Here is a 15596-nt window from a genome sequence, read left to right on the forward strand (position 1 = left end):
TTACTGCAATTATAAAAGCCAATGCAAGAGACAGTGGTGATCTTACAATCTAAAGAGCGGAGAGAAAAAGGCAAAAGCAGATTGTTAAAGTGACTTGCCCAAGATCCCTGGCAAAGCCAGGAATAGAACCCAGGTCTTGTGAATCTGTCTAGTGCCATAGCCACCCAACCACTCTCTCACCTTCTCATATACCCTGATCTAAGACAAGCACTAAATGACGGATTAGAAAGATGCTTCCCCTCAGGGCAGGGTATTCCATAATTGCCTATTTCTGGATTTCTGCCACCTTCCTCTGAAACTTCTGTTTCTGGTCACAATTAGAAACATGAATGTGAGCTGATAATCCATAGGTTTATTCTGGTGTAAACCCTGTGGCCTAAAGCCAGAGCTGCTTGAGAACTCCAGATGGACAGAGGCTCCACAAAGGAGGGAGCTCTCTGGCATTTATTGGTGAGCAAGTGAGAATGACTGAATGGGCCAGGCCTCATTTGCATTTCAGTTATGGGATAGTTAAAATACAGTTAATTTTTTGAGTTTGGGGGCAATATAATGTTGTTTTTCCTGTTGGGAAACAAAAGGACAGGAGAATCAAATGTGCCTAGGGTGAGGGGCCACCCTGACCGATTCTGCAGTGAGGCACAAGTGGGCGCATGGAGAGAGGTGAAAGAGGCATGTATGTTTTGCTGGGAGTACCTCTCTGGTGGTTAGCACTCTGTTAAGCATCTTCTATACCACTGAAGACTTAGCAAAGGGCTCCAGGCTGAGGTGAGGCAGCTTTGCATGGCAGATAGAGATCATCTGAGGCAGTGCTGAGGTAGGTGATGGCACTGAGATGGGCTGAAGCCGCAGAGAGGGGCAGCCTACCTGAGGGCCTCTAGTGCGAGTCTCTCTACTCAGTGCTCAAAGCTGAAATCAAATCAGCTGGATGAGGTGAGAGAGCCCCTGGAACAGGCCAGCCTGCATTTCATTTAGGAGCCAGAGACATACCTCCCAGAGTCCTTGGACTCCACCAGCCTGGACAACAAACTGTGAGTGAGGGAGCTGGGAAGGAGGAAAGTGGCTAGGAGACATTAGCCCTTCGCAAATGCAAGAGGAGGATTGAGACTGGGAGTATTGCCAAGACACCAAATAGATACTGTTAATTTATTAACTGCTGCCTTTCCCACATTTATTCTGTTGGCACTCCCCTACCATAACATTCTGTTTTTAACCCCTGGACTCGGTGCTTGTGAGTGGGGAAGTTTGGCCTATCAAAGATGCCCCGGGTGATGTATAGAGATATAGTTTCCCAGGGTTTTGGGTGGAGGCTTGAGCCTGTGTTACCTAATTTTTCAGAAGGAACCCCTAGAAAATTGAACTTGATCCTTATTTCTGCTGACAACTCCAGTCAGGAGGGTTACCCTGGCATGGCAATTCCTGTGTTCCAACAGATTGGTTTACATGGAACAGAACCCATCAAGACTGAAGAAACGAAGGAAATCAATAAAAGTACACACTCTACAGTTAAGGCTGCTACAGGGACTGCATGACTTAGGGCATTGGAAATGGGATAAGGAGCCTTTCACCTAGACGTCCAGTGCTTTTACTACAAGTTAATACTATTTTGGCCAAGCAGCATTGGTTGTGAACTATATAATCAATCTTTTGGGTGGACCTTACAAAACTCTAGTGGGTCACCTAGTCTGTAGTGTGATTCCTTTAGATATTATCTTTAAACCATCTCTGATTGCTAATCATTTATATGCCATGAATATAAAATGCCTGACATCAAATTTGGCTTTGAATAGTCTAGTGTAGGTGATTCAGACTTTCCCTTAGCAGCTTGCCCACTGCACTAACTGCATTTAGTGTTGCATGTTTTCTTTTGGGTTCAGTGTAATTTTATTTTTTCCTGTTCCAGTTTAGGCCCATAGAGCCTTGCTCTGTAATCATTAATTTAATGACGTCCTGTAATATCCTGTCACCAAACACAGGGGACACTTTTTTTTGGGGATGGGGGAAGGTGGAGAGAGGACTACAAACAACTGCTAATGGTTTGAACCATGCAGTTACAATTTGCAAACCACTAGGTAACATGGCTGTTAAAGACAAGACTGTGATGGTAGTACCATGGCGTGGCTGCTACAGGGCAGGCAAACAGATGGGGCATTGTCAGACTTGTGGAACTATGGTAAATGTAGGCACCATTTCACCACACCTAACTTTGAAAAGCAGGAATTCTGCTTATTCAATCAAATATCCTCCTTGGCATAGTCTACCATTGGGGCTTCTGTGAAGCCCCAACATGCTTTAAAGCTGCTCTCCCCAGGCAGAACCCCCAGAAAAGCAGCCATATAAACACCACCTGCCTTTCCCTCTGGGAATTTCCCTGATAGGTGCAATAGACCCGCAGTGCCAGGTGCCAGTGGGCGAATCAAGTAGTATATAGCTGTAAAAGCAAAGAAAGAAACCACAGCTCTACTGGAACATGGAAACCAGCTAAAGGTTTTCAGTATTGCAGAATGTGACTATCTCTGGAGATAGGCAGCCCATTGTAAGCCCATCACACCAGTGTTGTGTGCTCTGCACTGCTTGCCTGCTCCCTCGTGGGTGTAGTTCAAAGTCTTGGTTATGAACCATAAACCTCTCAAAAGCCTGTAAACTGTTCACCTGCACAAATGCCTTTCTTTCTTGATGGCTGGGTTTCTTGTGCCATCAGTTCCTGCGGTTAATTCTGCAGCAATAATGAAGCTCCCTTGGTTGCCTACTGGAGCCTGAATATGGAAAGCTGCAGGGGAGCTGGAACAATTTTTATAGTGGAGGTGCTGAAAGCCATTGAACCATGCTGTAAACCCTGTATATAATGGAAAACACTTCAAGCCAGAGGGTGCTGCAGCACCCCCTGCACCTCTAGTTTCCAGCCTATGGAAAGCCATTTAAGGACCTAATCCAAAGCCAATTAAAACCTTTTCCATTGACTTCAGTGTTCTTTGGATCAGACACTGAAGTATAATGTAGGAACTGACATGTGAGTGTTCTAGCAGCAAGGAGAGAACAATGTATAGGAATGGACTTTTTTTTTTTTTTGATCATTTTAGCAGCAATGACTCAGGGCTCCATTTGTTCTATCAAAGGATGTGAGCCTTAATTCACTTATACTGGTTTTATACTAATCAAATGGCATTGATGTCAGGGGAGTTACTTCAGATATATACTGATCCGAGATCAGAATGGGGCATTTGTTGTTTGTCAATGGCTATTTAATTTAAGGTGTTACCAGTGTAAATACATGGAAAAATCTAATAATCGTTGTTCACCCCCAATAACTAATAAATAGAAAGACAGACCAACAACATATGGATGAAAAAGTGAAGCATTTGCGGGGAGGAATTAGTTCTTTGTTCGCTTTCCTTTTGCTGGTAACTAATATTCCCAAGATATTCCATGAACACGTGCAAAAACATGACACCCCACACCTGATACTTAGTGCCATATTGGTGTAGGTTTGCCTTGACAAGTAGCAGTTTTATTGTTGCGTATCATTTGGTCTTTTTTTTTTTACTTCTCTGACCGTTCTTTTTCTTTATTTACTCTGCTCTTGTTGCTTCCATTTCTCCCCTCTCTGCCAGCCCTTTCACCCCAAATCTTCTCTTTTGCTCACTCTTTCCTGGTCTGCCTTCTCCAAAAATCACTTTGTGCTCCCCCAGTCAATTGTCTTCTCCTCCAGATTAACTAACTCACCCCTCCCAACCACTGTGGGCAGATTGTGATGCCATAATCAGTCATAATGAGAGTTTGCCCCTGATCCCGAGTAGGAGTAAGCGCTAGCTTTTACTACCCTATGTGTGCTCCCCTCTCCAATAGTGTCTCCTCTTTCTTTGGATGAATTCCTTTTCCACTGCACATGGGCCTCTTCTGGCAGTTGCCTGCACTCCCAGTGAGAAATTGGTCTCAGGCCTACTGGAGCCCCCTCACACCGGTCCATAAATGTACCATATAAAGAGTCTTCTGTAAATATCAAGGAGGCTGAGTGAGGACAAAATGTAGAACTGGGACTGCAGAACCATTCACACTCCACCAAGTACAGCAGAGTTTAATTTTCATGACTGTGATGTTCAAGAATAGGGGGAACTATGAGCAGGGCTTCATAGAACTAATTTTTAGGGAAAAATATTTTTATTTTTATTCTCTGTGTAAACAAACAAAAAATACACTTAAAGGTCTAACAGGGTTTGAATTCTAGAGCCAATACATAAATTATAAAATGGGTTAAATCCTGAGTTCTTGCTTCTATAATTAGAACATTATAAGCCTGATTCTCCATGCTGTTAAAATGATTTTATGGTATTATTACTTCACTGATTTATAAGAGACTTACAGTGCTATAAAACTGCTGTGATAGGAAAACTGGTGTATGGACTTGGTTTACACTGTAGCCACTTTTACAGAATATATTTCTTTGCTCCTAGGTGGTCTTTCCCCCACCCCCTTTGACAGTGAAGGGTGCAATCCAGATGTAGAACTGAACTATTAGCATATTGTATCTATTAAAACTCATAATTTTGTCACAACTGATGAGCAAACATCTGAGAAACCTTAAAGCACTTTTATTTGCTGTTTACATAGAAGTGTAGGCATCTGAGATGACTAGTTCTTTGCTGGAGAGTTTATAATCTAAAATTAGACTAAATAAAGACACAGGGGTGTGGGTGTGTGTTTGAGTAAAATGAAGATGGGCAGTGCGGGGGAGGGGGAAAAAGATGCGACATAACACAATCATGTTACTTTTAGGTCTGGCACATGTTTCAGCACACCCTTGTGTGCACAGCCTCTTTATATGTAAAGAATCTGTAATGCAATTTGAGATCTGTATTTCATCACAAGATTCCAGTAAAAGATGCACTGAGTTGTTCTTTCACTTCTGCATGTGATTTTTGTGTACTACTTTTAGGGCATACAAATAAGAGAATCCCCATGCACCAAATTCTATTTGCACAGGAAATCGAGCACAAATGGGTTCCATGAGTAGATTTCATCCATGAGTGAACCAATGAGTGCATAAGTGTTGTGTATGCAACAAGAGAAGCTGCGTTTAAAACATGGCCTTAAATGCTTCATAAAGTGAGGAATGACTCTCTCCTAAATGAGCTCTTTGACAAGGGTTCCACTATTTAGAAGTGAACATTTTATGGGCTTGACCCTGCAGCTTGAAAGTTCAGTTCCATTGTACAGCTCTGACTAACCACTTTTTGCCTGCTGTTCAAAAGCACTAACTGGTGTACGTAAAGCATCCAATAAATTGTCATCAGACTTTCCCTTCAGTATAACTTTTAATAAAAGAGGTGCTAAGATACTGTACTGTATGCAGTACATCATATTTATTACCAAAATTATTAACAAATATACAAAATTTATACATGTAATTTTCTTACATCCATTTATTCTTCTATAATACTGCATTTGTTCAAGTAGGTTATCTACAGTATGTAAACATCCCTTGGATTGACCTCAGACAGATTAGGAAAGCCCCTCTAACCCATGTATTTATCAATTTTTTTTTATTTGGCTTTCATTGTTAGCATCTAACCATCACATTTGGCACATGGAAGAGACATCTACAGTGCAAAAGAGGCAGATTTTCTGGTTTTGTTCTGAGCAGTTCCGCATGCCAAAATTTTAAAGAGCTGAAAGGGAAAATAAATTTACGCTAACTTGACAAAGGGCAGATTAGTATTTAACCTCAGTGATTCATGATCAGCAATTAAACTAGAGCACAAATCCGAAGATCTTTCCAAGCCCTCTCCTCTGAGTAACATGGAAAAAGTCAGGCTTGTTTTTCAAGGGTTAAAAGGACTCTTAGCAACAAAGGAAGAAGGCTGATTTTATAATGAATACTCCAGAAGATTCCAGTTTTCTGTTTTGTTGGCAAGCAATGAGGGGAAATAACAAAATTGGGGATTCTCTTTGACTGACAATTTCCCTGTGAGTGGAAGATTACTATTGGACCCTAAGGATCTTCATATCCAGATGCAAAGAACTCCATAAGCTGCCATGTAAAAAAACTGAGACCGAGTAATATCATTATATTCCAGGAATGAAGCTTTCAAATGTAGCTCTAAAAATCAGGAAATACTTTCCTCTTTTTGTTCTTCATTATTTAAAAATGTAACTTAATTTAACTGAGTAAAGCTGACACACAGAGAGAGCTTTGTTCGCACCCCTCTCTCCCATTCTCATTCAAGCACCATACTGCGATTTTAGGAGGTCTCATCCTATGTCCACACAAGCTTCTGATGAGAATGGATCTAGATTAGGATTTTTGTGTTGTGCAGAAAACACTCTGCTCCTCACTCATTACCACAGAGCCCCATTGCCCTCTGTGACGCCATACATCTCGGCCAGCTTTTTAAAGCGAGGTCCCCAGTCTGTCAGGTAGTCATAGCTCTGGTCTGAATCCGTAGTGACAGACTGTAATGAACTGAGTGACTCTGCCACTGAGCCGTTCCCTTCAAACATGTATGTTTGGAGGGAGTCAAAAGGAGGAGCCCAGAGGTCCATGTCAGCTTCGTACAGCTTGGCCAGCACATAGTTGTGAACATTGTTGTCCGTTATGCATGTCTGAGGCACATAGCGGGAGAGGCTCTCTATTTCAGGCAGCATCTCCTGCCTGCTTTTCACCACTACCTGGGCCTCCCGAGGATTCCACATGGCAGCAATGTCAAAGGCCTCTGTGTCTTCCTCCCCGCCTCCTTCATCATCGTACCTGACGATATTCTCATGGACATTCTCTTCTTCATCGATGATGTAAGGCTGCTTCCTATGCCACCTCATGGATAAAATGAGCAGCACGAGCACTACAAGGGGCAACCAAAACATACGGGCATTAGAAAAATTAGCTCTCTGGCTTCTGCTCTCCTTAATCACTGAGAAAAGGAACAAATGTGCATTTCTAACAGAAGGCATGGCTGAAAGATGTAGTGAGAATGCAAATACCAATGCCCAGTCCAGCCATTGTACTTGGTGTTTACCAATTTTGTTGGAATCAGTACGACAATTTTGTAATGATAGTAATTGAAATACCTCGATTGACTCTAGATATGAGCCCAAATCAGTAGTGCATAGAAGTTAAATACATCTGAGATGGAGCTAAGAAAACTAATTTTAAATTTTTGGTCTGACTGTGGCTCCTTTTTCCTATAATAGGCCAAACCAAATCTCAGGATTTAAACAATCCAGAACATTGGAGTGAGGAGAGGGTTTGCTGTAAAATTGGACCCATACCCAAATGTTGTGGTTTGAGCCCATCTAATCTGCTCCCTTTCTCTCATAAATCCCATTGATTTTTTTTTAATGACACTTGGGCTATGTCTATGCTATCACTTTAGTTGGTATAACTTATGTTGCTAAGGGGTGAGGGGGAAAAAAAACACCTCATTGAGCAACATATATTACACTGACAAGCACCGGTGTGGTCAGCTCTGTGTCAACGTGGGAGCTTCTCCCACCGACATAGCCACTGCTGCTCATTGGGGATGGTTTAATTATGTTAACAGGAGAGCTTGCTCCCATCGGCATAGAGTGGCTGCACAAGAGATCTTGCAGTGGCACAGCTGTAAGCTCTCTAGTGTAGACATGGCCTTAGGCTCCTGTTTGCCTAAGTCACTCTTGAAAATAGGATTCTTGGGTGCTTTTGAAAATGATAGCCTGTGTCTCTCTCCCATTGCTCCTCTGAATGAACTTCTGAAACTCTAGGGAATGTGTGGAGATCAAGGGCAGGAGCAATTTGACCCAGATTCCTGGTGATCCCAATATCTGGGGCAGAGTATAGGGGAAATGGGTAGGGAAACAGACCAGATCTGAGGATAAATGAGAGCACAAGAGAGCTATTAAGCACTGTAGCTCCCCCTGGAGATGAGATACTAACCTCAGGTACTATGATGATGGGACCACCTAAGCAGTGATGAGCTGCCAAAATCTTAACGGGTTTCCTCCTCACCCCATGAGGGGGTCGTTGCCCACCCCCACCCCACGGGACTCCTGCTCCATTGAACCCCCCCACATTCCTTGATGCCCCCCCCCATCCATCCCCTCACCTGTCCCCTGACTGCCCCCAGAACTGGGCAGGAGGGTCTCATGGGCCACCGTAGTAGGTGCCCATCCCACCCCTAAGAGCCAGAGGCACCTGCCAGGGCGGGGAGGTGGGGAGTCCCGGTGGTGCTTACCTGGGGCAGCTCCCAGGAAGCATCCGGCAGGTCCCTCTGGCTCCTAGGGGCGGGGGAGCGTAGCTGGGGGGGAGCAGGGGGAGCGGCCACTCCCCCCACTGATCACATCAAAAGTTGCGCCTTAGGTGCCGACTCCCTGGGTGCTCCGGGGCTGGAGCGACCACGGGGAAAAATTGGTGGGTGCAGAGCACCCACCGGCAGCTTCCCACCCCGCGCCTGGCCCCAGCTCGCCTCCGCTCCGCCTCCTTCCCTAAACCCACCGTCCCTGCTCTGCTTCTCCTCCCACCCCCGCTGGCTTCCCACAAATCAGCTGTTTGGCGGGAAGCCAGGGAGGGCTGAAAAGCAGGCGGCAGCTTCCCACTCATGCTGAGGGTGGCAGAGGTGAGCTGGGGCAGGGAGTGGTTCCCCTGCGAGCTCCCCCCTCCCCCCCAGATTATCTGCTGCAGCACGGGCAGCCCTTCTGGCACCCCCCCCCATCCCAGCTCACCTCCACCTCCCTGGGCCTGAGTGGGAAGCCGCTGCTTGCTTCTCAGCCTGCCCCAGCTTCCCGCCCGAACAGCTGATTCACGGGAAGCCGGGGGAGGGGGTGGAGAAGCAGAGTGGGGCGGCGCGTTCAGGGGAGGAGGTGGAGACAGAGGCAGAGCGGAGGTGAGCTGGGGCTGGGCGCGGGGTGGGGCTGGGGCGGGGTGGCGCAGCCCTGGAGCACCCAGGGAGTCGGCACCTAAGGCGCTACTTTTGATGTGATCAGTGGGGGGAGCGGCCGCTCCCCCTGCTCCCCCCCCAGCTACGCTCCCCTGCCCCTAGGAGCCAGAGGGACCTGCCGGATGCTTCCTGGGAGCTGCCCCAGGTAAGCACCACTGGGACTCCCCACCTCGCCCCCCCGGCAGGTGCCTCTGGCTCTTAGGGGTGCGATGGGCACCTACTATGGTGGCCCATGAGACCCTCCTGCCCAGTTCTTGGGGGCACCTGTGGAATCGGCAAGTAAGGTGCCACTTTTGGCCAGTTAAATTTAGAAGCCCTTTTAGAACCGGTTGCCCCTCGCAGAACAACCGGATCTAAAAGGGCTTCTAAATTTAACAACCGGTTCTAGTGAACTGGTGCGAACCGGCTCCTGCTCACCACTGCATCTAAGTAAGTAGATAGATCTGATTAAAACAAAGAATGGGAGCAGAGGTGCTAAACATCTGGAAGATTCAGAGCCAAAATAATGAAATGTACAAGTTTTCAATTTTTTTCTGATTTGTGTGTGTGTGTGTGTGTGTGTGTGTGTGTGTGTGTGTGAGAGAGAGAGAGAGAGAGAGAGAGAGAGAGAAACTTTGATCATTTGACCTCCCTTGCCCTGTTGCCCTTCTTTGTCTCGTAAAATCTTGGGGGAAATACTGAGGTCAATAAAGAAAAATCTTTATATATATTATACACACACTTCTATTTTATATACAACATAAAATCAACCTTTGTGAGGCTAACAGTCTGCCAAGTATCATGACCAGAATAGGTGAGTTAATCCCCTCATTAGGAAAGGGAACACAAGTTTTACCTAACAAGACAAAGATGCAGGCTAGGATTGCAATGAGTGCTCCTCTGCTCAGGCTGACAGGGAGTATATAGGCCTCGGCATTGCAAGACATCACCACACCATCGTCATCACAGCTGCACACGTGCACGGTCAGAGTGCCAGTACTGCTCAGCATGGGGTGCCCGTTATCGGCGATCAGGATGGGGAGATAAAAGGTGTTCTGCTCATGCTGTCGGAAGCCAGATCTCCTGGTTAAAATCCAGGCAGTGTTGTCTAGGGTAGGCAATTAATAAAGATATATAAGAATTTATGATGCAAACATTTTCAGCTGGAAATGGAGGTTAACCCCCCTGCCCCCCCCCAGCATTAGACACACAACTGGGATATCCTTTCCCTGTTTTCTTTGCTTTTCACCAGTTTGTCACTAATCAGCATTTTGCCTCAGTCTCCCATCCTCACTCCTACATGTTTTCAGGCTAAAACATATAGAACTGTGAGACGTACACCTTATGAGACTCTTACCCTTTGTGACACTAAGTGCCTAGAGCAAACTCTCAGCCTTCAGATCTTGCTAAAATATCTTTCAGAAAACAAGATAGAAATGAACAGTTGAGGGTAACTTCTTGTCCCTGTTTGTTCCTGCTCAGCAGCTTTTCTAGGCCTTGTTGTTTCTTTGTGCTTCCAGTGTAAATGCTGTGGAAACCTCTTTGTATAACCCTTGTGGATATGTGAGGGTCTCTTATTTTTGATGTGTGGCTTGTTTTTTCTACATCTGAAAGACCTCTAAAATCAGCTGGCTCAATCATTCTGGGCTATACAAGCTGGGGGCACCAGGCGGATAAAAGAAGCCAAAATAAGTCTCATTCAGTGTCTCTTTGGTGGGTTGGGTTGCGAGGGGAGGAGAGGATGGCATGCTTTTTCAGCACTCCCCCCCCTCAAATAAGGGCAATTTAATCAAAATTAAAACGTTTTGCAGGAACATGTCCATTTTGACAAAACTTTAGATGGGAAAAGATTGAAGTGTTTTGTTTTCACAAAATTCAAACATTTCATTTTGATTCATTTAATTTAGATTATATTAATCTATATAATATGGTATTTGTATATTAATGTCGTATAATATAAACATCAAAACTAAATGAATGAAAACAAAGTTGAAACAAAATTTCAACACTATATTGAAATGAAACATTTTGGTCTCAATTCAAACTTTTTGGAATTATTTCACAGGAAATAGAAATTTTAGTCTTCTAATTTAGAACAATTCGTTCTCCACCCCTTGCCAAAATGTTCCACTTTCCCACAGAACAGAATTTCCAGTTCTCAACCAGCTCTTCACGAAACACAAAGGCCCCTGTCCACACTACAAACTTCAGAGTCAGGACTTCCGAATTACCATGGGTGCAGCTGGCCAGAAGGGTTGGGGTTCAGACAGCTGTTCACAGTTCGATCCTCAAGGAAATAAGCAGGGATTTTCTGGGGAAGTCAGTGCTGATCTTGTCAGTGCTAAATCGGAGAAGAGAATTCTGTGCCATCTCTAGGTTTGCCCACACAGAGTGGGAGTGGGCGTAGAGGATTAATTTGACTTGCATTATTTAATTTGCAGGACATGAGCTGCACTAATGGCGCGCACACACAGGCTGGTGGTGCCTGTTTCGATTCACATCATTGTGCGCACACAGTGGCGGCTTGGTGAACAACAAGCATGTTGCATTCTCTGAGGGTATCCCATGGTCCTTTGCTTTGCTGCTGAGCAGTGTGCATTCTGGGATTTTTCTCTCTGTGAATTGTGGGATGTATACCAGAAGCCAGGGCATTTCAATTTAAAAAAAAAAAAAGAAATCCCATTTTTCCATTCTCTCTTCCCCATGCTTCCTTTTCTGGGCAGACTAGCATTTTTTTTGAATTGCTGTCAGCCAGCATGGACTCAGCAACACTGGCAACTGTGAGCACACAGAGGCTGCTTCGACTCTATTTCAGCACTCAAAGCTGGATGACTTTGGGTTTGGACTTCACTTGCCACATCAGCTTCAGAGGCTGAGGAAGAAGAGGAGGACAGCGAGCAACTGACATGAGAGGAGCAGTTGCTGAAGTAGCTTCACAGCCTGCAGTGCCGTTTCTGGGCTCGGGAAGCCAGCGTGGATTGGTGGGAAAGGATCATTCTGCAGAGCTGGGGCAATCCGCCCTGGAGAGAGAATTTCAGGTAGTGTAGGCAACCTTTTTTGAGATCTGTACAGAATTGGCCCTGGAGTAGCAGCATACAAACACACGGTGCCCCATACCGGCAGAGAAGTAGGTTGCCATTGCCATCTGGAAGCTGGTCACTCCAGAATGCTACTGGAACACAGCCAACCAATTTGGCCTGGGGAGATCAGCTGTGAGGGCCAATGTTTATGTGTGGTGCCATGGAAGAGGTACTGTTGAACCAGATTATAAAGCTTGGTAATGTTTAGCATATTACTTACTGATGGCTTTGCACTCATGGGATTCCCAAACTGCTGCCATCAGTTGCTCCAATACAATGTACCTATTATTTGGCTCCTCCCATCCCTTCCCCTCCATGCCCGCAGCTCAGAATTTATACACAGAAAGGGGTATTTCTCCATGGTGTTACAAAGGCTGTTGACCACTGTGGCTGGTTTACAGACTTAAATGCAGGGTGGTCTGGAAGAGTCCACAATGATAGGATTTTGGGAACTCAGCTCTGTTTATCTTAATGGATCAAGAACAATTTGCCTAGAGGATGATTATGGACATTAATGGTGTGCAGATTGCTCTGGTTATCCTAGGAGACCTGGCTTGTTCTCTGCTTCCCTGGGTGACAGCCATTCACAGTTGGTTTGGACAGAAGGAAGGAATTGTTTAACTACAGTCTTAATAGTTGCAGAATGACAGTGGGTGTGCATTTTGCAGTTTGAAAGGAAGGTAGCGCTGTTTGTGGAATATGTTGGAAGCTGGAGGGAAAAAAATAAGTGCCTTAAAATTATTGCTCCGTTACATTTTGAACAACATTTGTCAGAGTAAGGGAAAAAGCCTTCCACCTGGGATTAAGCCTGTGTCTTGAGAAGCCAGGAAGGCATCCAATACAAAATAGAAACAGCCAGTTTGCCCAATGCTGTCATAGATGCCTCTTGATCTTACTTTGAGTCTCAGCCTGAAAATGTCCAGCTGTTACCCAGTTGAGGGTGTGTGTGTGTGTGGGGGGCGCGGATTGTGAGCAGGGCAGTATTAGTGAAGTGAAGGGCAATGTCGTGGCAATCCTCCATTTTATTTTGGCTGTGCTTGGTTCTTCTGTAAAACACTCTGAACTATTTACAGTCTATGGATTTTCTATATAAAATGCTCTGACAACTCTTTTTATAAATTATTGTAATGAGTTTTATTATTAAACACTGTATTATATAGAAAACAGAAAGAGGCCTTATTTTGAACAATAACTAAACAAAAATTCAAAGTGACATTGTGCAGTGGAGGGCAGAACACAACCAAGGGAGGGAGGGCTCAATTCACAGGTGAACATGTGAAATTCGAGGTGAACTCGCCTCTTCCTCTTCTGGTGTTGAGTGGCAAGGGTCAAAGTTATTACGGGTGGTAGATGGCTCAAATAATGAGGGATCCCAGGTGAAACGGTTCTTGCTGTCCTGAGCTTGGGTCTGTGAAAGAATGGCCTTTGTAGGGTTGGGAGTACTCTGTTGGGTGTAGAGTAGTACACTCTGTTGCTAGTGTTCCCAGTACCCTATATTGTCAGGGGCTGCATAAGATGACTGGGTCTTGGTTAACAGAAGCTGCAGCAGACCCTTCTGGCTCTCTGTAGCCTCCAGGAGTTGCCTTCATATCTCCATGTCTATTTCAACAGCATCTTTTGCCATTGCAATGCTGTCCCTGGCCACTGTGACACTGTCTTTGTTCACCCCAATAGTGTCTCTGAGAAGCTCAGTTTCTTTTTTTTCCCTTCTCTTTGCCCAAGTACAGCCTCCATCTCTCCACTATTTTCATTTGTCATTGGGCCTCTGCAATGAGGCCTGCAAACATTTTATGTTGCATTTAAAGTCTCTTCCCCATCAGGTTAGCCAGCCACTCAGCCATTGATAAAGGCCTTGTCATGGAGGGTCTGACCACTGCAAATGCTGCGGCTGTGGGAGAAAGGAAAAGATAAAAGTGGTTATTGTTCATATTCCAGAGAGGCTACAATAGCATTTTTTTAATATGCATGTGATGTTATTGACATAAACTGTGACTATATAGATCATTGTTGCAACCAGGGTCCTATGGTTGCACCAGGTCTTGTACAGAGGAGGCCAAGTGGGGTGTGTCTGGAAAGGTTGTAATTTACTGGTTATGATTATACAGTCTATATGTGTGTATCATTTTTGTATTTGAAGTTATGAACATTGGCTATTTACTTGTATCTCATTGTATTTGATTCTAAGTAACTTCAGTGAAGCATTTGGTCAGCTTCTTGAGAAAGTCTCAATAAGTGCCCAATAAAGGAACAACTAACTGACAATGGACTTTAGGAGACACCAATCCACATCTGAGCTTTCCTGGGAATGTTCAAACTAACATGTAAACAATGGTGTCGGCCTGCAAAATGCTGGATCGTTCATAGACATGTGACTTGCCCAGGTGGCTACAAACTCCATCTTGTTGCTGTGACTTTGCACAGAAGAACAAAGGGGTTTCCATTCACAAGAGAGAAAATAAAATATAAAAGGCCCTGGAAGCCTCTCCGTTTTGTCTTCAGCTGACTCAAAAGATAGCCTCTCCACCCCAAAGAGATGCCTGAAAGAAACTGAAACAAAGGACAGTAACTACGGGGGTGTGAGTAATTGCTGGACCCAGACTAGGAAGGAGTATAGTCTGTGAAAGAAGCTTATTGGAACATTTCCGAGGGTGAAATTTACCTGCATTTAGTTTCCTACTGTATTAGGCTTAGACTTGCATGTTTTTGTTTTATTTTGCTTGGTAATTTACTTTGTTCTGTCTGTAATTACTTGGAACCACTTAAATCCTACTTTTTATACTTAATAAAATTACCGTTACTTATTATTGAATCCAGAGTTTGGGACTAATACCTGGGGGAGCAAACAGCTGTCCATATCTCTCTATGAGTTTACCCTGTATAAGCTTTATACAGAGTAAAATGGATTTATTTGGTGTTTGGATCCCATTGGGAGCTAAGTGTCTGGGTGCTAGAAACAGGAGCACTTTTTAAGCTGTTTTCAGTTAACTCTGCAGCTTTTCGGGGACGTGGTTCAGACCTGGGTCTGTGTTTGCAACAGGCTAGTGTGTCTGGCTCAACAAGACAGAGTACTGAAGTCCCCAGCTGGCAGTGAAAATGGGCTCAGGGGTAGTCTCAGCACATCAGGTGGCAGTCTCAAGGGGGTTTCTGTGACCCAATCCATCACAATGCACTTGGTGACTTTCTTTCCTTGAGATTCTTCCTAGTCTTGGGGGAACTTCAGAGATGGTAAGAGGTGTGTGAATGAGAACTCTACAGGGATTTTTGTCTGTTTGATATATGCTGCTTGGGTTTGCTGTTGCCCCTCAGAGGCTAGGGAAGGGTTGGGAATTTTGCATTTTTGCTTATACAGTGTGGTAGGGGTGAGCGGGGGGCCTGTGTGGGAGAACTGGATAGCAATCCCCTCTACATCACTTTTAGGCTGTCCTGATTCTCAGTGATGTTACATGGAGGTGGGTGACTAAAAAGCAGAGAATGGCCTTATTGAAAAAAACAAAGGGCAGACAGTGAGATATTCTGTGAAGTTATTCACCAAGATGGCTCTTCCCTCAAAATGCTGCAGGAATGGAAGGGGGATGGCTGCATAGCCATCCTCCATAATGCCTAGACTAAAATCAGGCAATTTCTTTGGCTTAGA

At 44.7% G+C, this 15596-nt stretch overlaps 1 protein-coding gene across 3 annotated transcripts in view; it reads right to left on the minus strand.

Moving 5' to 3' along the window:
• Positions 1-4126: 4126 nt before the first annotated feature.
• CDH20 (cadherin 20) overlaps positions 4127-15596 on the minus strand; it is a 158875-nt gene continuing 147405 nt past the window's right edge. The window contains exons 11-12 of one of the 3 annotated variants that reach the window (XM_038391466.2): positions 9739-9990; positions 4127-6833 (exon numbers count right to left, since the gene is read on the minus strand). In XM_038391466.2, the coding sequence (XP_038247394.1) occupies positions 6334-6833; positions 9739-9990 (752 nt within the window). In that variant the 3' untranslated portion in view covers positions 4127-6333. Of the gene's footprint in view, positions 6834-9738; positions 9991-10888; positions 13851-15596 lie in introns of those variants that run through there. The other 2 variants (XM_038391468.2, XR_006279067.1) reach the window with 2 other exon arrangements.

This window comes from Dermochelys coriacea, chromosome 2 (genome assembly GCF_009764565.3).
Source record: "Dermochelys coriacea isolate rDerCor1 chromosome 2, rDerCor1.pri.v4, whole genome shotgun sequence".
Taxonomy (NCBI): domain Eukaryota; kingdom Metazoa; phylum Chordata; order Testudines; family Dermochelyidae; genus Dermochelys; species Dermochelys coriacea.